At 41.5% G+C, this 26,380-nt stretch overlaps 1 protein-coding gene across 1 annotated transcript in view; it reads left to right on the plus strand.

Annotated features, from left to right (window-relative positions):
* gpr179 (G protein-coupled receptor 179) overlaps nucleotides 1-26,380 on the plus strand; it is a 71,479-nt gene that overhangs the window by 22,541 nt on the left and 22,558 nt on the right. The window contains exon 8 of the mRNA XM_062448836.1: nucleotides 4,378-4,516. Within this exon, the coding sequence (XP_062304820.1) occupies nucleotides 4,378-4,516 (139 nt within the window). The remainder of the gene's footprint in view (nucleotides 1-4,377; nucleotides 4,517-26,380) is intronic.

Below are 26,380 nucleotides of genomic sequence, written 5' to 3' on the forward strand. Positions count from 1 at the left end.
AAAGATAGTTTTAGTCCAATTAAATTCTTTTCTTGAAGAAAATAACATCCTGGAAGTCTCGCAGTCAGGTTTCAGGAAATATCACAGTACTGAAACTGCTCTCACCAAAATAATTAGTGACCTCAGACTAAACTCTGATGCAAATAAAGTCTCTATCCTTATCCTGTTAGATCTCAGTGCAGCATTTGATACAATTGATCACGACATCCTAATCAATAGACTGGAAAAGCTTATTGGGTTCACGGATAGTGTATTGAACTGGCTGAAATCATATATCACAGGAAGGAAGTTTTATGTTAGTTTAGGTGACCATAGGTCCAAGAAACATGAGAACTGCTACGGGGTTGCTCAAGGAAGCTGCTTAGGTCCATTACTTTTTTCTCTTTATATGTTACCACTCTGCGACATAATCAGAGAACATAACATAGATTTCCATAGCTATGCGGATGACACACAACTATATATATCCACTGAACCCAACGATGCAACGGCCATCAATTCCATTACCAACTGCCTGTTGGCAATAAACAAATGGATGAATGATAACTTTCTTAAATTAAATGAAGACAAAACCGAAGTCCTACTATGTGGCCCCAAATCCAAAAGAGAGATGCTTATTAAGAATCTTGGAGGCTTAACCCCCTGTCTTAAACCAGAGGTGACGAGTCTCGGTGTAATCTTGGACTCAGATTTGAATTTCAACTCTCACATTAATAAAGTGACCAAAACAGATTTCTTTCACCTGAGGAATATAGCAAAGGTACGACCATTCATAAACCAAAATGATGCAGAGAAGTTAATTCATGCTTTTATATCCAGCCGGCTGGACTACTGTAACGCACTTTTCACTGGTCTTCCCAAGAAAACCACTGAAAGACTACAGCTCATTCAAAATTCTGCAGCTAGATTATTAACCAAAACTAAAAGGAGAGAACACATTAGTCCTGTCCTAGCTACTTTACACTGGCTCCCTGTTACCTTCAGAATTGACTTTAAGGTCCTTTTCCTCACATACAAAGCTCTACACGGACAAGGACCTAGCTACATTGCTAACTCCTTTATAAACTACACACCAGCTAGAACACTGCGATCATCAAATGCAGGCCTATTAGAGGTCACCAGAAGCAGTCATAAGAAGATTGGTGATTCGGCCTTTGTCAATTACGCCCCAAAACTATGGAACAAATTACCCATAAATATTAGGGAAGCAAACACTCTAGACATTTTTAAAAGACAGCTTAAAACCTACCTTTTTACCGAAGCATTTAAGTAATTTTATCTCAAAAGGGTTTTCCTACTTTTTAAAGTTGTTTTCTCTCTTGAACAGAGATCTTATTGGGATTTTTATTTTTGTTTGAATTGTTTATCACTTGTATTATTGTTTATATTGATTTTATGTAAAGCACCTTGAGCTACAATTCTTGTATGAAATGTGCTATATAAATAAAGTCTTACTTACTTACCCTAGTGTCAAGGGGCAGGATGAGTCTGAGAATTTGGAGCACGCGCGCTATGGAGCAATTCAATTGAATTAAATCATATATTGACATATCAAGGTGAAATTGCGTATGGTACTTCAGAATGATGTCATCTTGCAGGCACAAAGGTTTGAAAAACCATCGGTCAAAATTATATTTGATTTATTAACACAAAGATATTGTGGCAATGTGGACATTTACATAAATACACTTCTTTCAGCCATTTTGTATTGCATTCCTTATTCAATTTGACCCTATAGAAAGACATGTGTTCTACAAATCTGTAACAATTTTCAAGTCGATTGGATCTATGGTTCATGAGGAGAAGGGTTTTGAAGGTTGTACCAAATTTGGACAGTACATCAAAATCTATCATGGGGGACCTTATGGGTTCTTGAGGCTTTTTTGTTCCCCATGAGAAATAAGGCAAGCATACCAATTTTCAGGCATTTTGGAATAATGGGACGCTGGGGAAATCACGTAGACTTTGGGCGTGGCTTATAGCGCCACCTATGGGCGTACATGGGCCATTAGCGGTCTGGGAGTAGTGAGTGACCTAGTGTATCATTGGGTCAAATTTGAAAAAATCGGGTCAAGGACTTTTTGAGCTATTGGGCCCTTTAGCGGAAAAATATAATAATAAGAATACTAACAAAAACAATAGGTGTAATAAAGAGTTGTTTCCCTTTAAATGTAAAGCCAGAGTGCAGTTGTTAAGCTTCATTCACCAAATCTTTTACATACTCTGCCAATGAATTAGGTTTAGATGTTCCACCAAAAAGTGCAATCAGAAAGGGTTTCTTAATGTTAAATGCTTGGTTCAGTCCCAATATGGGCCACAGTTGCATAGAGGAACTTTTAAAAAGAGGAAGCCCATCAAAATTTAGTTGTAATTTCAACGTATACCTATTTGGGAGTTTCTGCCAAAGTTTGACGAGTGTGCTAGATATTGAACTTAGAATACCAAAGTAAAAAAAAGTGCCACCAGCAATCCTGCCAATTATGTAGCCTCTGTTGGTATTAACCCTTGTGTTATCTTCGGGTCATTCTGACCCATCAGTCATTGTGACCCACCGTCGTATTGCAACAACTTTACCGCATACAAAAACAAAGTGAATCATTTTCTTTTAACCGTTGGGCTGTCTCAGACCCCCCACATTGCGAAGGTTAAAAGAAAATTATTTTATTTGTTTTTGTATTAAATTTATATAAAATTGGGTAAACACAACGATGGTTCGTTATGAACCTTTGGGTCATGTGACCCGAAGGCAGCACAAGGGTTAAGGAGAGTCCTTGCATCTTTTGGCAAGGTTGGATGATGGAACCTCAGAATTGAAAGCAGGGCTGTTAATGCAACTAATGTTATTCCATATTCAAGAGCCCAATTGACCAAGTAGCCTTTCAAACGGTCTGTTGGACTTTCAACCTCCTCGTCAACTGTTATAAACCCTCCCCAGATGTAAGTTGCCTAGGGCGGGGAGTGGGTATAACGCTGCTACCCCAGTATGTAACAAGGAAAATTAGACCATATGACAGGGAACACTGGACACAGGGATATATATATATACAAAGGTTTATTGGCTGGTTAAACAACCCCGACAAGGGTACAAGGGAATGGAGAGCGTTGCCAAATAAAAGAACAAAGTAAAACCACCCTGTCTGCCTAATCACAAACTAACTAAACAAAAGTACAATGGGTGGCACCCACTCCTTACCTAGTGTTTCTCCAACAGGTAACTAACTACCTACGTGATGGGAGGTGTAAACCCATGGGTAGCTTGCCTGTCCCCTTGTTCCTTGCCAGGGGGCCAAAAGAAAAGCTACACCGTGTGTAGACCAAAACGAAACTAATAATAATAATAATATAGCTGCAAGCAGCAATGAAGGGGCCAAGCAGCATTCGATATGGAAATTTGCAAAACTTGAAATAAAAATTATTCGCTTTTTTTAAATGGCAATATACTTTTCGGCAACGCGGTGGCGCTACCCCGAAACTTTTGATTACCTTCACGGCGTTGGGCAAAAGACGTATGCCGAGTTTTGTAACGATAAGCCGATGCGTTTGGTAAATATGTCATTTTGAGACAAAATGCGCTAGCTAGATGTAGCAGTTATATCTACTAAAGCACAATGAATCCGCGTCTTCTTGACTATAAATACCCTGACAATGAAACGTTATTGTTACCATTGTGATTTTACTGCTAGACAGCTACTGTGGTGTACCTGGCTTCGCTAAACAGATGATCCGGTATCAAGACTTGCTTGATGACTGTGGCTGGATTCGATTCTACAACCTTGCGTTTCAAAGGTGCCCGCGCGCGGCAGTCTGCTATGAATAGTCTTAAATTCCTTAACTTTTCCCATTCATTCTCTATGGCTAGTCTTAACCATAGATATATAAAGGAGATGTCTCGTCCGCGTTGCCGGACAACGGAGTCGAACGTCCGCACATGGCTGCCATCTTGCTACAGTCAACTCGCTCACCCATAACATTGTTGATGCTACATGTACTTTTTTAAATGACCATAACTTGCTCAATTTTTAACCGATTTTGAAACGGTTTGGTTTGTTATCAACGTCAGAGATGTTAAAATAAAAAACAATTCATTCAGTAAGAACAGCGAAGTGAATAGCAAAGTCTACAAATAAGAGTCGCAGCAATGCAGAAGCAACGTGTGCGCGTTTACAAGCAGGGGGGTTACATTTAGGCAGGGAGTGTGAATTCGGCATAACACTGGGACCCGGACACACCAGCACATTTGAAGCACATTTTAAGTGCACTTATTTTATGGAGATCCAAGTGAATAACAACTGAAAACATCAATGCCATTGTCCACATGACCTTTACATGACTGTAGACTGGAACTTAACTTTTGCCCATTTCTCTTTCTGTTTTCAGCTGAACTGCTTTTTCTGTGCTGGGGCAGTTTCTTGTGTAGTGCAGTGAAGCCAGTTCCCTCCGCCTTCCACGAGCCTCGCTACATGGGCATAGCCATTCATAATGAGTTGCTGCTTTCATCCATGTTCCACCTGCTCCGGTAACTATTGTGTGTGTGTGTGTGTGGGGGGGGGGTGGGGGGGGGGGGGGTGGAAAGGTTAGACCTGACCAAATACTAGTGTTGGAACGGGTCGGTCGGGTCAAGACCGGGTCAAAGTGGGTCGGGTTGACCCACCGTGTGCAAATTTGGAGGACTCTTCTCTAGGTTAGGGACAGGCAGACACAAAGTGGATCCTGCCATACACTCAAAACAGATCACCACCAGTCTATTTTGGTGTTCTTAGGGCACTGGAACATGCAACTACTAAAAAGTTGCACATTGCAACCCCCCTTCCACTGATTGTGCAGTGAAAGACATGCAGTTGATAAAGATGTCCTCTTTCTTTCCACTAACTTTTGGTATTTCTCCAGGCACCACAAAAAGTTTTAGTTTTGTGTTATTTGTGAAAACATTTGCTTTGTTGTGTTGTATTGTGAAATGCTGAAATAAATAATGTATAAAAACAAGCAAAATTACGCTAATATACCCAGCCCAACCCGAGATTTGCACAGCATATCGTACTCGGCCGTCCCTGTTAAACTCCCATTGTTCCAACACGACCATCTACCCAATTCACACTTGCTAATTATTTAAATAGTTACCACATTTGCATGCTCCATGAGATTACATCATGAATACAAAATAACTAGTACATACTAAATTACCTTCCAACTGAGATATAAAAGGAAAAATATCTGTCTTGTGGCTTTTCTTGATCACACATTAAAATATATATATATATATATATATATATATATATCAATCTGACCATATCTGTGGCCTACAAATTTGACAGACATCTATTTATAAAAAAATAAAACTAACATTAACTGACTTTCCATTTCTTAAAACAGCTTCAGTGAATACTGTATATATTTGAAAGTGCTTTCACAGGCCACTCACGTGTTTCATTACCACTAGAAACGGCGAGCCGGTTTTACATACTAGAAGCGCTTCAGACAGAGACGTTGTTACTGACATGTATGGTAGCTAGATGGCGCTTCTTTCATGGAGCAAAGGCCCGGTTGGAAAATAAACGTGCCTTTGTCAATCTATCATTTATTTGCTGTGTGTCTGGTAGAATAATGGCTCTGTACTGAGCCAAAATCTCAATCAACCTCCTCCCTCAATCTATCCTTGTCACTCATCCTGTCGAGTAAATCTTTCTGAAAATATTGCTACCAATACTGTATGATGCAGATGTTGACAACACCTGTCTTATGTCCTCAAAGAGGTACTACCTTTCAACTTTAGAAATGTGTACTAGCTGTTACTTACCATAACTGCAATTATACTGGTATCGGTCTATGTGTGTAATTTAAAGTGTAAAGGAAACAGTTGTATGTATGTATCCTAAGATAACTAATAAGGCATGAGACTACACAACACAGATGTAGGATCCCTCTACACACACAGACACTGCTATTCAAGCCAAGTAAGCTAGCTACTTCAGACAGACATTAACTTTCCCAGTTGTTGAATGCCATAGGATAAGGTCTTGGAATTCAAGGACGCTCAACAAAAATGTACGTTTGAAGCGTTTCACATTTTGGCGGCTACAAGAATTGTAGCTCAAGGTGCTTTACATAAAATCAATAAAAACAATAATACAAGTGATACAAGTAACTAGAAAGGCATTTCCTGCTGAAAATGCGTTGGAATGCTGAAATTATTTTTCTTAACCCTTGTGTTATCTTCGGGTCATTCTGACCCATCAGTCATTGTGACCCACCGTCGTATTGCGACATCTTTACCGCATACAAAAACAAAGTGAAGCATTTTCTTTTAACCGTTGGGCTGTCTCAGACCCCCCACATTGCAAATGTTAAAAGAAAATTATTTTTATTTGTTTTTGTATTGGGTAAAATTGGGTAAACACAACGATGGTTCATTATGAACCTTTGGGTCATGTGACCCGAAGGCAGCACGAGGGTTAAATTGCAGAAAATACAGAAATGAGAAAATACCCGCAAGCTGAAATGAATGTCAAGAAATGTGTGAGTCACACAAAAGAGGCAGTGTGGAAACTGAACTGCATCATCTAACAACGCTAAGAGCTGAAATACAATGCGGGAGAAGCTGAAAGCTGAACTGTTAAACAGAAGAAGAAGTAGGCCTAGGCTAGCTAGTCATAAAAAGAATATTATAGTCTTATCAGCTGAAATTATAGTTGGGATAGTAATAGCAGTAGCAGATGTGTGCATTGAGTGCGTTTACTCGGCTTTCTTAGTAGGATTCAATGTGTTGATGGAATGAAACATACAGCAGTAGGGCCGATACAGGAAGACACGGCAACACTTTGTTGCAGAAGGATGATGGTGCAAGTTTTGTTTGGAGCATACAACAATTAATAAAAAAGAATCATGTAGACGCGTTTATTGAGTAATCGCATAACTAACTAGAGAGGGTACAATTTCTGGGGAAATTGTAGGGTGTGCTTGCTTGCGTCGGTTGCACAGGGGTCCGTTTTCTACAACTGATATTTCTGTATATTTTATATAAAAATGCATACTTATTATTTATAAAGATTACATAGATTTAAAAGCATTTTTTTTGCTGCTCATTTACAACTCAAAATACGAGTGAAGTGTAGAATGAAATAGATGTCTTCTCATTTCCCCTGCAAGAGGCAGCCTCATCGTTGAATCAAAACGAATACATTTGGCAGACCGGTGTAAAAATGTACCTAATCTCTATGACTTAAACGTCCTTTTAAGTTTTGCCCTTCTCGTGATATTTTCATGCATTTAGCCTACTCATTGCATTCATTCATTAATAAAGAATCCCCTTTGAAGATTATTCTACAACGTTACAGTACCCGGCAGAAGAAGATGGAATCGCGATTCAAACAGTACTGTACCATCTGCTAACTGAAAATATGCCCCCCAAAACGTAAATAAGCTTGACATTTATTTAGTTGAAAATCGCTCATTCATAAAAAGCTTGCTGGTAGCGATCATTGTCAGTAACAATGCAAAATGCGATATAGCCCTTGAAGGATTCTTTTTCTATGTGTCTATTCCAATATGTAATGATGGTAATTCAATGACACAAATCTGTGTTCTAGAAAGAGTGGTCTGGAGTCGCAGAGGTCCGATAATATCAGCTTTAATGCAGCAGTTGGAAATCAACAAGTACAGAGCTCTGGGGTTGTCTACGTTTCCCTACCCGCAACAGAGTTTTGGGCTGGTTCACGAAGTCCAACTGGCTATCTGTCCCTCCCCAGCATATATTTATACAGTGCAATTGAAAAACAAGTATCAAAAAAGGGTTGAGCTTGTTCTCTCGTGCATCAGGGAGTTGTTCTTGCCTCCGCGTCCCACCTGCTCGGGTGCCATCTCCACCCAGATTCAAGGTTGTTTCTGAAAATGAAGAGATAGAGACACAAAGAACAGCCTGCTTCCCACACCCAGTGTGAGACCCAATGTTTAAGCCTGAGCACACTTCTAAGTTCATAACTTTAATAAGCACAATGCATAACTTTAATAAGCACAATATATTCTTTACCCTGTGTGGAGAAGCTGCCCCGGTAAATTGTACTACTATGGTACAGTACTAGACTACTGCTGTGTTCGTCTTGGTAGCGATTGCGTTGGTTGAATTGGATTTAACGTTCCGTTGTACGGTTTAGGCTGAAATTAATTATTTTCATGAACAGATTGACAAAGTTTAGGCTGTGGCAATGAAGTTCAGGTTAGTAGTTAGATAGACTTTTGATTTAAGTAAGGGGAGTGCCGAACATGTTCTGTCGCCGTTTGACTTCCTAAACAGCTGTGTAGATGTTTTTGTAGTGTCTCGCGTAGGCTACAGCGTTGCAGTGATACACTGGATTGAAACCACAGGTAATGATAATTTCACCCACAAATCGTTTACTTGTAATCTAATGTCATAATAAATCCTACAACGAAAATGTATTTGTGAGGAATGTTTATTTTAACGATTGAAAACAGATGCATCATAGACCACTGTAGTAGCTATGTGTTGCCCGGGCAACAGAGGCTAATGTCATGATGCTAATACTTCAGTGACACAGTAGACTACTGTTTCCGAAAGTAGATGTACTTCCTTAATAAAATCATCTTATATTGTACATTACACGTCACAATTGTGTGTCATATCACAAAGTAAAATTAGTAAAGTTATCACCCTGGCCTCTTTGCTTGTGGCGTTTCTGCAGCTGCCTTACAGTAAAGCAGTTAGCTTAGCTATCTCCCAGAAGTTAACGAGCTGCTAAACTAATGTTCTGCTAGAGGTAGTCACGCGAGTTTTCGTGACGTTAGTGACGTAAGTAGCGTCATTGACTGTGGCTAGCAAGTTAGCCACCGTTAGCTTCACTTTTCGCCACAAAAACTTAATTTCCACTTAAACCATGCAACGGAACGTAAATCCCAATAGAAGCAACTCAATCGCTACCAAGACGAAACTTTTGACACCTAGGTTGTCTATGTAGGCCAAATATTGACTGAGTTTTAGGGGGGCAAAAAGAATAAAAAGAATAATAATATATATGTGAGAGAACAAAGGTTGTGCCCTTGCCGAAGGCAAAGCACACCCAATTACACATGTAAACGGAGTAATCGTATTATTGGCATAAACCGACAATTGCTAGTAATCGGGTTTCTCATGGTCAAGTAAACTACCAATCACCTGTGTGAGAGACTGAGTGGTGCGTGTCTGTCGTTACGGTGATGGTGCAGCTATGATTGCTAACGCGCTGAGGGCAGAGAATAAGAGAAATGTAGCTAGAATCCACACCTCAAACAAGATAACCTAGACGCAAAACTGTACGTCCAATCCAAAATCTAAGGATATTTTCCGAGACCCAAGACTCTGCCGAAACCAGAGATATTCTTTATATGTCTGTGCAGTCAGAAATACGACTCTACCTGCAGTTTCAAAAACGTGTTCCTTCTGCTTTCCTGGTGCGTGTTTGTTTGGTTGCCACGGCGATGGAGCAGCTGTGATCGCTAACGAGCTGGGCAGAGAGAATAACTAATGTAGCTAGAATCCACACCTCAAACAAGTTAACCTAGACGCAAACCTATACATCCAATCCAAAAAATAAGGATATTTTCCGAGACCCAAGACTCTGCCTAAACCAGAGATATTCTTTATATGTCTGTGCAGTCAGAAATACGACTCTACCTGCAGTTTCAAAAACGTGTTCCTTTTGCTTTCCTGGTGCGTGTTTGTTTGGTTGCCACGGTGATGGCGTAGCTGTGATGGCTAACGAGCTAGGCAGAGAGAAAAACTAACATTTACCTAGCATCCACACCTCAAACAAGTTGATATAGACGCAAAACTATACGTCCAATCCAAAAAGTAAGGATATTTTCCGAGACCCAAGACACTGCCGAAACCAGAGATGTCCTTTATATTTCTGTGCGGTCAGAAATACGACTCTACCGGCAGTTTCAAAATCTTGTTCTTTTTGCTTTCTCTGACGATTTTGTCACCAGATTTGCATTGGTCTCTATGGGGCGAGAGTTGGACTTTGTCTCGCTTTCGTGGGGCTCTGAACAAATGTGTACGTCTGTTGGATTCAACAGACAACTGTCTACGACCAGCACAAAATTAGCTATCTATTGATCCAAAAACGAAGCATGAAGAGCGAAAATTGTGGCAATGCTGGCAAACTAGAAATATTTTTTCAACGACATCCGAAGCTGCCCTCCACTCTAAGCGTTTCAGTCTGCACTCTAGGGTTTCACGTAAACACCCATGTAAATCTCAGAAACGGCTTGAAAAAGTCATGAAACATAATCAGTGATATTGAAAAAAGTTGAATAGATATCAAAAAGCTGAATTATTTAAAAATAGTTTAGGGTTTTGTCAACATTTTAAAGTTTAAATGGTGGCTCTAGCTGAAAGATTGAGGAAGAAGAAGGATTTGGAAGTTGAAGAAGTTTAAAGAAGTTTGAGAGGATTTGAAAGAAAACTCCATTGGAAACCCATGTAAAAAATATTATGAATATTGATTTATATTAATTCAAGCATAAGAGGTACAAAGCTGAAAAGTCATAGCACCCATGGCCTGAAACTGCTGAATTTTTTGATATCTGAACGGTTTTAATAGCTGAAGATTTGAAGGCGCTGAAAGGTGTCTTGGAAGAAATAGAAGAAGAAGATGCTTGAATAAAGATTCAAAGAACAATACTTGGAATGCTGAAGCAGCATTCCAACAATAATTAAAATAGCAAATCTATAAAAAAAATAATATAACTAATAAAAGTAGTAAAACCCTTCTGAGATAAAATTACTTAAATGTTTCGGTAAAAAGGTAGGTTTTAAGCTGTCTTTTAAAAATGTCTAGCGTGTTTGCTTCCCTAATATTTATGGGTAATTTGTTCCATAGTTTTGGGGCGTAATTGACAAAGGCCGAATCACCAATCTTCTTATGACTGCTTCTGGTGACCTCTAATAGGCCTGCATTTGATGATCGCAGTGTTCTAGCTGGTGTGTAGTTTATAAGGGAGTTAGCAATGTAGCTAGGTCCTTGTCCGTGTAGAGCTTTGTATGTGAGGAAAAGGACCTTAAAGTCAATCCTGAAGGTAACAGGGAGCCAGTGTAAAGTAGCTAGGACAGGACTAATGTGTTCTCTCCTTTTAGTTTTGGTTAATAATCTAGCTGCATAATTTTGAATGAGCTGTAGTCATTCAGTGGTTTTCTTGGGAAGACCAGTGAAAAGTGCGTAATAGTAGTCCAGCCGGCTGGATATAAAAGCATGAATTAACTTCTCTGCATCATTTTGGTATATGAATGGTCGTACCTTTGCTATATTCCTCAGGTGAAAGAAATCTGTTTTGGTCACTTTATTAATGTGAGAGTTGAAATTCAAATCTGAGTCCAGGATTACACCGAGACTCGTCACCTCTGGTTTAAGACAGGGGGTTAAGCCTCCTAGATTCTTAGTAAGCATCTCTCTTTTGGATTTGGGGCCACATAGTAGGACTTCGGTTTTGTCTTCATTTAATTTAGGAAAGTTATCATTCATCCATTTGTTTATTGCCAACAGGCAGTTGGTAATGGAATTGATGGCCGTTGCATCGTTGGGTTCAGTGGATATATATAGTTGTGTGTCATCCGCATAGCTATGGAAATCTATGTTATGTTCTCTGATTATGTCGTTGAGTGGTAACATATAAATAGTAAAAAGTAATGGACCTAAGCAGCTTCCTTGAGCAACCCCGTAGCAGTTCTCATATTTCTTGGACCTATGGGGCCCGATCTTGCACCCAGCGCAATTGACTTTGTCAACGACGCAAGTATCATTCCTAGTTTGCACTCGACGCAAAGCTGACTTTTCCCTCCACAGACGCACGTCGAAATGACCTTGCGCTCCCGTGGGCGGTTCAGCGAAAAAGGAGGCGTATTCCGGCGCAAACGTTCCCTGGTGCTATTTTGCAGTTTCCGAAAAACAATTCCGCCACTGACCAGGAAAAACGTGGTCTAAAGTCAATGGCGCATTATTCAGATGCTATTTTAAGGGCGCAAGCTTGGTCCGTGCACACTGCTGGCGAGGCCAGGGTCTTCTTTCTGTGAAGCTACGTTACATTGTTTTGATTTATGGCGTGTTACATTTCTTTAATGATTATAAAAAGATTTTCATGAGAAATATCTATGTATGTGAACATGATTTGTAACAATTGTGCCAATTTTCTCCCACGCCTGTTTAACCGTAGCTAATTTGGGTGGGTTTCTTCTCCCATCTCCATCAAAATCAGAATTCGGTTTATTCGCCATGTAGCCTATGTTACACAAACACGGAATTTACTGTGGCAGGAAGGTGCAAACAATAAACATATACGGGTCTTAAATTAAGTAAAAAAGTACAATAGTTAAACTAATTCCAAGAACCAAACAATTAAAAAAATAAAATATAGGGTAGGCTATATAAAAATAAGAATAAGAATTTGAATGAGCAGCATGAGCAGGCAATTTAGTGCAATGAGAAAACTGCTCTGCCTTTCCCATACAATGTCACTTGTCTATCTGTTACGGCCCTGACTAGAACGTCGGTCTCCTTGGCTGTGAACCGCTCCTGGCGTGCGCCTGGCAAATCCGCCGTTATAATAGCAATCCGCCATGGAACAAGCGCTGCTCTTAAAGGGAATGTGAGATGACGCTCTGATTGGTTTATTGCACGTTACGCCCAAACCACACCCATTAGTAATGTAGCTACTTCGGACCTACCCATTTTATATTTGCGCCAGGCGCAAAGTCATTTATCCCGCCGGCAAAATAGCAACCGAGCCGGAGTCCCGCCCACAAAGTTACTTGCGCTTTGCGGTTTGGTACTTGCGTTTCAGATCGTCAAAATAGGGGGGATGGTCTCCTAAACTAACATAAAACTTCCTTCCTGTGATATATGATTTCATCCAGTTCAATACACTATCCGTGAACCCAATAAGCTTTTCCAGTCTATTGATTATGATATTGTGATCAATGGTATCAAATGCTGCACTGAGATCTAACAGGATAAGGATAGAGACTTTATTTGCATCAGAGTTTAGTCTGAGGTCGCTACTTATTTTGGTGAGAGCAGTTTCAGTACTGTGATATTTCCTGAAACCTGACTGCGAGACTTCCAGGATGTTATTTTCTTCAAGAAAATAATTTAATTGGACTAAAACTATCTTTTCCAGTACTTTACTAATAAATGGAAGGTTTGATATTGGTCTGTAATTTGCAATTAGACTGTTATCCAATTTGGGTTTCTTTAATAGGGGCTTACAACAGCTGTTTTGAAGGCATCTCGGAAGATGGCAGTTCTAAGGGATGTGTTTATAATCTCTAGCACCGGACCTGAGACACTATCAAACACTCGCTTAAAGAATGTTGTGGGTATAGGATCAATATCTGAGGTTGTGGAGTTAGATTCGCTGACAATTTTGGAAAGTTCACTAAGTGTGATACAGGTAAATGTGCTCATGGTTATGTTGCAGAATCTACTGATGTCAGTTTCGACCCCACTATTAATAATACTAGCTCTGATCAAAGTTATTTTGTTCTTGAAGAACAAAGCAAGCTCTTCACATTTAACTGCTGAGGATGGAGGTGGGGCATGGACAGTGTTTAGCAGCTGGTCAATGGTGGAGAAAAGAACTCTGAATTTCTGGCATGTTCTGTAATAATGTTGGAGAAATATTCTCTCCTTGCTAGACGGATGGTTTTGTTATAGGTGGTTAGTGTATCTTTGTAGATATTGTAGTGGATGGTGATCTTTGTTTTCCTCCATTTTCTCTCTGCTGCACGGCATTTTCTTTTTGTTTCACTAAAATTTTTATTTCTCAGCCATGGGGAGGTTCTGCTTGTGCACTTCTTTTTGGTTTTCAGTGGTGCAACAGAGTCTAACACAGATAATAGTGCATTATTGAGGTTCTCTACCATTTCATTCAGAGAGCAATCATGATTAGTCGTCTCATATAGAGCAAATTGTTCAGAAAATGTCATCATAGCTGTATCGTCTAAATATCTTCTATGAACTAAGAATTATTTTTTGTTTTTTTTGTTAGGATGATTTCCACATTAAAAAGTATATAATGATGGTCTGAGAGGGGTAGATCAGTTATTGACATATTATTGATATTTAGTCCAGTTGTTATCACTAGATCTAGTGTGTTTCCGTGCCGGTGTGTTGGGTCTGTTATGTGTTGAGTTAGATTGAAACTGTCGAGGAGATTTAAGAGCTCAATAGTTCTTGGGTCTGCTTTTTTATTTACTTGGATATTTAAGTCTCCGTTTAAAACTACTTTGTCATATCTAGTGACACATAGTGATAATAGTTCAGAGAATTCTTGTATGAATATTGGCGAGTGCTTGGGTGGCCGATATGTAATAACAAAAAGTATTGATTCGGTTTTGAGCTCTATAGCAAGATATTCATATGATGTGAATTCAACTAGCTCAGTGATTTTGAACAACAGTTTAGAGGAGAAAATAGCTGCGACTCCTCCACCTTTTTTTGATTTCCTAGAAACTTGGTGAAAGCTGTAATCGGGCGGACACGCTTCTATCAAAGTTGCTGTTGCCATGTCATTGTTTAGCCAGGTTTCTGTTAGACAGATGCAGTCTAAGTTGTTTTCTTTGACCAGATCATTAACTAGAAAGGTTTTGTTATTTAGTGATCTAACATTTAGAAGGGCCAGTTTCATCTGTGGGGTATTAACAGATAAAACAGGGGTAGATAAATCTGTTGGAAGAATATGGATAGTTTTGTGACTTCTAACACTAGTTTCAGGTTTATAACCATGCATTTTACCATGCCATTTTCTGTTTGTGATGATGACCGGTATGTCCAATGAAATAGCATGGTGGCTGTCCTAGCGTAGCTTTTCGTTAGGAAAGTCTATGTCACTGAGCTGTTCCATCACAAAGGAATTCATCCGGGGGGTGCAGATCTGTGCAGGGCCCATGTCCTTGCAGGAGACTGTTTGAATGTTCTGTTCTGTTCCATGGGAGGTTGTTTGGGATGCGTCAGTCAGCTTAGACACAACAGGGATAGGGAGAGAAACTTGATTTGTGGTCAGGAGCACGTGACTGATGTTTGCTGTTAGTAGTCGAGATCCTCTACGGTTTGGGTGGAGTCCGTCAGATTGAAAACGGTCTGCACAGTTCCAGAACACATTGAAATTATCGATAAATCTCAGTTTGTGTGTCAGATAGACAGATGCCAACCATGTGTTGAAAGATAGTAGTCGACTGAAGGCTTCTTTTCCTCTGCGAAAGCATGCAATCGGTCCACTGATGAATACATCTTGATATCTGTTGAGTGTGTTCAGTAGCTGGGTGAAATGTTTTTTAAGTATCTCAGTGCCAGTTTTCTTGTTGGATATCAAACGAGCCAGTGTGGATGATAATCTTAGGGTTGTTTGGTTTATTGTTAAGGATTGTTTGTACCTCTGACGACAGTTCCTCGACAGATGTGTTGCTAAGACAAATATTTTCTGTCTTTGCCAGTTTAACATGTGCTGTCATGGCATCTCCAATCAAGATAGTGGCCATATGTGGTGTTGTGTTTGCATTTCTAACGTTTGCCTTATCAGTAGCTGCGGAGCCAGTTCTTATCTTATTTGGGTTAGCAATGATAGGACCCTGTGCTAGACCAAGGTTAGCCACTGTGTCAGTGCTAGCAGTAGATTCTATAGTGCTTAGCACTATAGAATCTGGCTATAGAATCTTAGCTCCTCTAAGTGTTGATGGGCTGTGGGCATAGTCTTAGCATACCTTGGATCTTGATAATCCTGTGGTATTGTTGTCTGATTAAGCTTGATAGGGGGTCAAACAGCGCCCCGAGTGGTCCGAGAGGGGCTTGGAGTGAAATGGGGGACTCCCAGTCGCAGCAGACGATGATGTGTTGGATTTGCATGTGTGTAGTAGCTACCATCATGGTGTGTCGGCGATCTGGGCCCTTCATGTTTGTTAGCTGCGTGGCTAGCACTTCTTTGCCTCTTCGCCTTGGATTCCACACACAAGGGAGAGAGAGTTCCCAGTGGTTCGAATCTGAGTGTGACAGGAGGAGAGGTGATGCGGGAAGAGTTCCTGCCTCGCTTTTTTTGCTGTTTATCCTTGGTGCCAGTCCCATCTCCGATGAAGATAGAAGCGGCGCTAGGCCTCTTTGGTTTAGCGCCGAGAGCAGGCCATGACTCATCTGGTCCACCGGCCGGTGGAGAGAAAGCTGGTTCCAAGGGTGGCTCATTGGCCGGTAGCTTAGCCTCTGGGCTAGGTAGCATGGAATCTATAAAGTCTTCGGTCTCTCTGATATCTAAGAGGGTTCTGACTCTTAGCTCCAGGTCGACTATCCTCTGAGTAAGTTGTTTGCAGTCGTTGCAAGCCATAGTTCTACAGGGAACAAGCTTTAGCTTGCTTGCCTGTGGTCAGTCTGGGAGAGCAGCCCAAAATACTTCTGTTCTCCTTGGGCTTCAGTCCTCTCAGGTTGTTCCTTTTTGTGGTCGTAGTCGATCCACTTTGCCTCTATCCGAAGTATTTGATTTTGAGTAATATCATCAAAAACTATCCAAATGATTGAAACTTCAGAGCATTTCTCCGTGAATAACTAGACAATACGATAGAAGCCAAGCAGGGAAGCAAGCAGGGAAGGTCAGGGGGAGGAGAGGGAAAGAAAATGCGACTGCCTTCATTGAGAGCCAAAGAGAGTAGCATAAACTATCAAACAAAGAATGAAGATTGTTGACTTAACTGCAGAAAAATGTACCTAAGATCCCCTATTCCACCAAAATGAGTGAGTACATGATCACAGAAAGTAGCTAATTGGAGTGACGCTAGCAATCTGCGTTGGAGTTGATGAAATAGTGGAAGTAGATAGCCCTGGAGTCAAATAAAAACCTTTAAAACACATGCATTGGCAAATACTGTTGATTTTATGTTTTATTATAGTTATGTAATTTCTCAATATCCCCAGGGAAAACTATTAAACTATATTCCAGAAAAATCAACCGCTAATGTATTCAAACTACGGAAACGTACCATTCATGTTCAAATCCCATTGGTTTACGGAATTGGGGCTTCAGGAGATAGGTGAAACCCCATTGGCTCACAGAACTAGGGATCTCAGGAGGGAGGTCATTCTCAATCCCCATTGGTCACAGCCTCCTTGGGGCCTGAGGAGAGAGGTCTGCAGTTGGACACTTCTCGCATTGGCTGTGTGCAAGAAGCACCATCTCACAATCATTTGATGTCAGTAACAACGTCGGACATTGAGCACAAAGAATTTCATTACTGATAAATGCTGTTTATGAGTATATGATAATAAACTTGAACTTGACTTACGAGTGACATCAAGGGAATGTTCCATCAAGTTTGCCTGCTGCCTTAGATTTATCTGGCGAGACATGCAAAGGGAGTCTCCGATCAGTGTTTACGAGTGGCAAGTTCTCCCTTTCGGCACTACATTGCAGCCCATGCTGTGCTGTTGCCTTGGAGACCATACCAACCCTGGAGAAGACACCCGCACACCAGTAGAACGCCATTTCTACGTAGACAACTGCCTCCAGAGCTTTCCAGACCTTGGTTATGCCAGGGCTCTGGTGGATAACCTTCAGTCTCTTCTTGAGGCAGGGGGGTTTCAGCTCAGGCAGTGGGCAAGTAATGAGCCATCTATAATCAGCCATCTACAAGCGGAGCTCAGATCAGAGAGCCATGAACTGTGGCTTGCACAGAGTGGTGAGGAGTCCACCCTTGGTTTCCGATGGCTCTGCCAGAAAGATGCGCTGGGTTACAAGGGTTGCTCAGTAACCCAACCGACTACCACGAGGAGAGCGATATACAATGTCTTAGCCAGTCAGTATGACCCGTTGGGTTACATCGTTCCCTTTACAACCAGAGCCAAAATCCTGGTCCAACGACTCTGGTCTAAGCAACGCGACTGGGATGATCCAAACCTTCCAGAGACTCTCCTTCAAGAATGGCATGCATGGGAGAATGACCTACTACACTTGGAGCACATCTCCCTACCTATGTACTACACAAGCCCTGCAATGGACACAGCAAAATGCGCAAGAGACATACACGTCTTCTGTGATGCTTCAGAGCAGGGGTATGGGTCTGTTGCCCATCTCTGTTCACATATCCATCAGGGTGATGTTAAGCTCACCTTTCTTGCAGCAGGCTCCAGAGTGTCACCCAAGCGTCAACTGTCCATACCCCGCTTAGAGCTCTGTACAACACTCAGGGTGAAACTCTTGGAAAAATAACTTACACTCAACATTAGGTCAATTGTACTATGGACAGATTCCACCACTGTGCTCAACTGGCATTCGATCAGACTCCAGCCACTATAAGGTGTTCGTAGGAACACGTATAGCAGAAATTCATGACCTGACAGAGTTGCACACATGGCGATATGTCCCTTCACAGGACAACCCAGCAGATGATATAACCCGGGGAAAAACACTTCTACAGCTGACTCAGAAGAGTCGCTGGAGCCACGGGCCCCCCTTTCTGTTGCTGGAACAGAATGCTTGGCCTGTTGAGCCGCAGGCCTTGCGTACCAACACTTCAAAGGAAGAGATCCCTTTTCTGTGGCCAGGTATCAGTCCAAGTCAATTCAGCTCTGCCCGATATCAGCCAATTTAGTAGTTACCAGGATTTGCTTGATGACACCACACAGAAGCTTTACGAGGCGGAGGGTGGAACACACCACCCTTCTGCCCAGAACTACTCTGAGGCGGAAATCCTTCTCCTCCTAGAGGCTCAAACTTCCAGTTTCTCGGATGAGGTAAGAGCCCTCTCATCTGAAAAACCTGTTGATCGCAGTAGTAGGCTGGATCCTCTGTTGCCAGAGTTTGACGCTGTAACTGGACTCATCAAAGTGGGTGGATGCCTCCGTCAGGGTGACCATCTAGACCAAGCAGCAATGCATCCTATTGTTCTTGATTCAAAGCACCCACTGAGTCGTCTCATCATCCAGCGGTATGATGAAAATTTGATTTTGGAGATTTGGAAAAAACGATTTAGGAGAAGCGTTTTAGCGCTAAAACCGCTCCTAAATCTATGAAAAGTTAGGGCTAGTCAACAGGACTCCTAAGTCACTAAAATATTTCTCCCCATTCCTTCGTAAAGTAAAGTTCCTTGGTCTCAGCAGCTTTGTGAATACTTTTTAGGCGGAAACTATTAACTAAGAACTTTTACTGATATTTAGGAAAACTCTTAGGGGTAAAACAAAATATATTGTGAATACGGCCCCTGGCCATATAATGTACAAAAACATGTTTCCTGTAATGTATCAATATTAAATAAAATAACATTGTAATTTACTGTAGAAGTATAACACTGGGGCAAAGAATTCCCTCAGTATACCAATTACCATGCACATTTTTTGGGGGGTCACACAAATCCTATTTTTAAGAGAAATGTAAAATAAAAGCAAACAAAAAAAAATATAGCTGCAAGCTGCAATGGCGGATTCCTACAAGATTGCAAACCATTAAAAACATTGACATGAGAGATGATAGATTTCATACATTTCAAGGCAATTGGAGCAATGGCTGATATTTTTAGTTTTTCACAAGTTGTCACTGAAGAGAAAAATCCATCACGCAGACATTATCGTTTCTTTTGATGTTTTGATTCCCCATGAGCAATAAGGCATGCATAACGACTGTCGGACATTTTGTCCTGATGGGGTGAAAATGCCATAATTTAGAAAGTGTCAACTTTGAGGTCTTTTACATTATTTATTACACATTATGTATTAGATTTGTGCACTAAACATTGTCAAGTCTTCATATGAACTGGTGATTGAATCATAATATCGTTTTTTTACCAGGGGATGTGTAAAGCATAATTTTTGCTTCAGCGATAACTTATATTTCCCATTAATTTAAATGTTTTTGGAGACATGAGGTTGCCATTGCCAATGTGACACGCTCTGGTGAAAAGGGTCCGTTGTCTGCCAAGGTCATTTATCAGTTTTTTTACAGATTGTGAGCTTTCAAATGATGTGTCATACATTGAAATCTGAAAATAGTTGAAGATATACGTATCTGAATGTTGGTAAACCTGGAATGCTCTAGCAGAGAAATTCCCCTTGAAAGATTCTACACATTTTCCCGACTTCGGACAGGGTGTGATTGTTTTTGTGTTAATCATTAAAGTGCTGAGTGCCGGTCATTTCACCGCACTGACGAGAACAAAAAGTAAATACAAAATCTTTGCACTCTATCAAATTCTAGGATCCTGCTTTCTTTACTTACCCTAGATATGTTTTTTCACCCAGATCAGAGCTGCCGGCACACGTGTGGCGAGCATGCTTTTGCCCCACTACTTTTCAAAGTGGTAGGGCCCCGCCCCACAACTTTTGACTCAGCAGAGTATTGATCGCATTTAATGTATCTACTATTAAAAACAAAAAAAAACTTTTGCAACGGAAAATAAACTTTATTTCTTCTTACAATTGAACATTTACATTACATTTACATTTAACATTTATTCATTTAGCAGATGCTTTTATCCAAAGCGACTTCCAAGAGAGAGCTTTACAAAGTGCATAGGTCACTGATAATAACAACAAGATAGCCCCAAAAACATTGCGGGTAGCCAAAACATGAAACACATATTGTGAACAACCAAAATAAGTGCCAAAGGGAAGAACCACAAGAGCATGTAGTTAAACAACATGAATCGCTATAAGTGCAAGTGTACCTGTAGAAAAGCAAGCAACAGTAAAATATTTCGCAGCGAGTACAACAATTTAAATCAGTTACCACTAACCAACAAGAGCAGCAAGACTCTAAGGAAGAGTCATTGTGATCCTTGAGGAAACTAACATGGGGTCCAGCAAACCATTCCTAAGTACCGTTGTACTCTCGGAACAAGTGCGTCTTGAGCCTTTTCTTGAAGGTGGGGAGACAGTCAGTGTCTCTGATGGAGGTGGGGAGTTGGTTCCACCACTGGGGGGCCAGACAGGAGAAGAGCTTGTGTTGGGACCGGGCGCTCTTGAGCGGTGGGACCACCAGGCGGTTGTCTGAAGAAGACCGTAGGTGGCGGGTGGGGGTGTAAGGCTGCAGGAGAGACTTGATGTAGTCGGGTGCAGTCCCGTTCACTGCTCGGAAGGTCAGTACCAGGGTCTTGAATCTGATGCGGGCCGTGATGGGTAGCCAGTGGAGGGAGATGAGGAGCGGGGTAACATGGGAGTGTCTGGGTAGATTGTAGACCAGGCGGGCCGCTGCGTTCTGAATCCTCTGGAGAGGGCGGGTTGCGCATGCTGGGAAACCGACGAGCAGCAAGTTGCAGTAGTCCAACTTGGAGAGGACAAAAAGGTCCAGCAGAATGATGACGGATGACCTTGAAGCCGCTCTGGCAGACTGGAGGGCAGTGGTGACTGACAGGAGGGCAGTCTCTGTGGAGTGGCCAGTCTTGAAGCCTGATTGGTTGGGGTCAAGCAGGTTGTTTTGAGAGAGAAAGTTTGACAGTTGGTTAGATACCGCACGTTCAATTGTTTTTGAAAAGAAGGGTAACAGTGATACTGGTGTGTAGTTCTGGAGGACGGCAGGGTTAAGGGAGGGTTTTTTGAGTAGAGGGGTAACTCTTGCCTGTTTGAAGGCAGAGGGGAAGGTGCCGGAGGTAAGAGAGGAGTTTAGGACATGGAGAAGAAAAGTTATGATGGAGATGGTTTGAAAGAGAGGGGAGGGGAACAAGTTGATAAAATATTTCAGCCTGTTTACTCTGTTGACTAAAACGCACTACTTCAAACGCTGACTGCAACAAGTGAATGCCCCTATCAGTCACAGTGATCTCCTAGCTACAGACACTTTGTATGATTTGAAACGATTCATTATCACACTAGCAATTAATTATCACGCCACGTAAAAAAAAGTTGCAAAAATGACCAAAATAACAAAACCTGTAATCAGATTAAAGATTGATGTAAACTGTAATCAAAGAACAAATATCATTCATGTCTTACTGCTAAAGCTAGCATAAACCTAGCAGTCATGCAAAAGGGAATGACGAAAACAAAACATTTCTGTTTTCTTTTCGGAGCGTATGTATTCAGATCAAGACTCGTATCCGAAGACACAGTCGTGCTTTCTCTTGGTTTCGGTGTCCTCTACCAGTACTGAGCCTATGCAGGTCACGTGAAAAATGATCCAAAGACTCATAGCTGAACAAAGGAATCATTCCCCTTCCGACCGTGTCTTCGGGTTAAAGATTTGTTCCTCTGCTGACCGAGTTTTCGGGTTAAAGATTCGTTCCTCTGCCGACCGTGTCTTCGGGTTAAAGATTCGCTCATCTCTCGTCCATATCTTCGGGTACGAGTCTTTGGATGGTTTTTCACGTGATCTGCATTGGCTCAGAAGAGGAAACATAAAGGATTTGTTTACTAGCAATTTGTTTACTTCTCACACTTTCGCGTGACTGCTAGGCAGGGGCACCGCCAGGAATTTCGGGCCCCATGGCAAAATTTGCCATGGGCCCCCCCCCCCCCCCCCCCCCGCATAACTACAACGTGCATAGATGTAGTAAGACTGTTGCGCACAGTAGGCTACTGGCAGCTTCATACATTTAAGTAATTCAAGACTTGCATGTACAGTAAGTAATTTCACAATAAATAATGTATTTAAACTCAAGCTTGTGTGGTGTGTCGCTGTCTTCAATGCCACAGCCTAAACTTGATGTCAAAAGAAACGTTTTTCATTTCCGGCGCATTCAAACAATCCCCTTAAGTTTGGCTAGCAACAGCAGCTACAGTAGGCTAGCTTAGCACAATCCTCCTGAAAGTTCGCAGAGGTAAATAAACGTTTTTACGGACCTAACAACAAGCGGTTGCCTTGGAGATGTAGCCATTGACCTTAACAACGTGGCATCTGCTCGGCAACAAAGTAGCCTAAATTGCCCCAAAAAAACCTAAAACAACCAAATATGGTTTTTGCACAGGTCCGCAAATGCCCCGCAATCGCTTCCCGTTTTAAAGAAGTATCTGAAGCAGACAGAAGACGAATTGATGTTGTTGATATGTTGCCTTGGAGATGTAGTGTAGTGTAGTTGGAGATGTCCTTGAGGGTTTAGGTTGGTTGAGGGGCAGTTCTATGGGTGTATGTGAAGCCCTCTGTGACATGCTTGCGTGTAAAAAGGGCTATACAAATAAATTTGATTTGATTTAGTGACGTCACCAGTGCAAGTGCAGCTGATTGCTCTGACAACATGGCGTCTGCTCCAGATTCGACGTGTTTGATTTGGGATCTTCCCACGTATTGTTGTAGTATATAAGAAACCAAATGTTTACTCCTCGACAGGTCAGCAAACGCTTTGTCGCCTCGATTTGTTAAAGATCCTGTAAAGTAAATTCCATGTTTTGCTTCTAAGTACATTATATATGTGTGAAATTAGTTCCTGAAAGCATGTGCAAAGCGCTAAAACTTTGTCACACTGAAATGTGGAGTTAAACCGAAGAACAGTTTCTCTTCCGCTTTCAGATCAGGTTTTAATGGGCGGAGCCAAAAAATGCCCTATCTACGTCATTTCGCCTTATCTACGTCAGATCACTGAATGGCTCCTCCTGCTGTACTGTTATTGTAGCCTACATCAGCTAGCTAGCTAGCTTCAGGATGTCTCCCACCACCCACAACTGCATCTTCCCTGGATGCAAAAACTTCAGCTGCGCTGCAACACTATTTAATTTCCCTATTGATGAGGAAAGGAAAAATAGGTGGATTGATTTTGTGAAGAGCCACGCTGATGGAAAGCTTCGGATAAACTCCAACAGCCGCCTCTGCAGTGGATAAGAGAGTCTGCTAAATGACAAAATGCGGTGACCATTTCACAGCGGATAGTTTTAACATGGACCAGAGACAGACGGGGTTCGCAGACACACGGCTTCTCTTGCAGCGCGGAGCCGTACCGAGCATCGCCCTCCCGGCGGTTCCTCCTCCGGTCGCACCTGGACAATCCACCGCTGCCAGCAGTTCATCACTCTGTTCTGTGTGCTTGTTATAATTATACTAGATAACTTTTCCAGAGGTATCTCTGCTATGAGTTAGTGCAAACCGCTAAATTGATATTAGGCTACTCGGTGTAGAATTATGGTATTTTGGTGAAATCGTAGCTAATGTGTTAGAAGTAGCCTAGTTGGAGAGCTCACTGTCTGCTGTCTCTGGTGTCCATTTTTACTGTTACAGCTCAGGGGAACATTTCATTTATATGCATCTGTATGTTTCACTCATTGAACAAATAAATTCTAATTCTATACGGTTTTGTTCGGCTTGACATAGCGTCCATTATCTGGGTCGGAGGTAGGCACTAGGCAGCGAGGGGTCTCGGTTTTCATAATCCTGTTAAATTTGCCTGAAAACGCCTAAACAGCATACCCAAAGTAAATTGAAAGCTGTTCTTGAACCATTTGGAGTACATGCATAAATGGTCTCTTTTGAAAGCTGACACTCTGAAGTTATTTCCCCTGTTGTCAGGACCCCTGTCAGTCCTACTAGTGTTGAGTAATAGAAGCTTGAACACAAGGAAAGTGAAAGTTTCTATTTCCGCCTATATTTTGTTTTGAAAACAGAGGCCTGAAGAGGCCTAGAGGTGGTAGGTATTAGCTGGAAGACTAAATTGGACCACAGGTTGAAGCCTTACCCAATTCAAAAGTCAAACATAATACCACAATATATTCATATTTGACACGTTTTTATAAGAGTACATCCAGGCGTTTTCTAAAAGGGCCTTTTGGAGACTCCAAAATGACCCTTTGTAACCAAGGTCAAATACTTAGGATAAAAAGGTATTATTTTTCATAATTGTTATCTCTAATGAAAGGTGGTACTTAGAACTATCATATACAATAGCTAAATCCCTAATTAGTATTACTGAAACACAAAAACTGAAGCATGAACACATTGGAGTGCTTTATCTGATATAACCAGGGATGTAGTGGTAGTGTAGTTATCAGCCTTTTTAAGAGGGTGTTGTGGCAGGCGAGGAAGGAGTGGGTGCAGCGGGGGGTGGATTGGGGGGTGGAGGGGTGTGTCAAGAGGGTGGAGGACAGTCTAAGGGTGAGGGTGGGGGTAGATGTTAGGAGGTGGGGGATGCACGCAGCGAGAGAGAAAATAAGCTGTGTCTACTAAATATAAGCAGAGAATGTCTAATATGGGGGAACTGCCACCAGAGCCTGTTTAAGGAGAGCCTGGCCACTCCCTATTAAGCCCCATTGTACCGAATTTTGTTGCAGTTCCACCAGAGTTCCACTGGGAGTGATCGCGGTCGAGTGCAGAATGAATGGGAGTCTATGGAGCTAAACGGCTAAATTTGTCTCTTTCACCTGATTGTCGTTGAGAAATATCGGATTTGATTGTAGTTTTTGCATGTTCAACATGGATTACAGGTCTAAAGTTGAATGAACGAGTACTTATGTCCTTTCGATTTCTTACAGGGTAAGTCGTTGTTGCTCATAACACGCTAGCATTCTGCTAACAAATTCTGATTGGTTAGTGAAGGACTGACTACGACCAGAGATCCCGCTTGATGGCATCCGAAGCAGAACCAGAATGTCAGAGCATTAGCAACATTAGCATCAACATTAGCAAACCAAAACTCTTTCTAGCATGTGTATTGACAGGGAGAGCCTAACCTGTCAGCTGTGTTGTCGATGCCTCGAGAGAAAAGTGGAAGTAACCAGAGCTTGCCGTCAAGCAGTATCTCAGGCCGTACAATGTGTATGACGTCAATTACATTTTAAAAGGCTTTTTAGAACAGAAAGGCGACTTTTAAAAAAATCTATCACCCAGCGGTGTGTATTTTTTTTGCCTCCCCTTTCGAATTCAGAATTCAAATTACTAGACAAAAAATTATATCCTGAGAAAAGTGGATTTTGAGGGGTATAGCTCCATAGACCTCCATTCATTCTGCACTCGACCGTTAGCGACCTCATATGGAACTAGAGTGGAACTGCAACCAGTTCAGAACCCGGAAGTTTCCCGAGAGTGGGCGTTCTCCCCATAGATATATATAAAGGGTAGATGTCTCGTCCGCGTTGCCGGACAACGGAGTCGAACGTCCGCACATGGCGGCCATCTTGCTACAGTCAACTCGCTCACCCATAACATTGTGTAGATGCTACATGTACTTTTTAAATGACCATAACTTGCTCAATTTTCAACCGATTTTGAAACGGTTTGGTTTGTTATCAATGTCAGAGATGTCGGTATGCCACTGCATACTTCTATTCTATTTTTTTTAAATAGCATACTTATGAATAATTATGTTATTTTTTTTTTTAAATAACATAATTTTTACATAAAAAATTGCATGGGACGCACAGACCTAGTTGGCTTTAGAGGGCTGTCAACGGGGCATGGAAGCTCCTATTGGGTCAATCTTGGTGTCAATCAAAAGGGGAGGGTTCAACGGACA

The sequence above is a fragment of the Osmerus eperlanus genome, chromosome 22, assembly GCF_963692335.1.
Source record: "Osmerus eperlanus chromosome 22, fOsmEpe2.1, whole genome shotgun sequence".
Lineage (NCBI taxonomy): Eukaryota > Metazoa > Chordata > Actinopteri > Osmeriformes > Osmeridae > Osmerus > Osmerus eperlanus.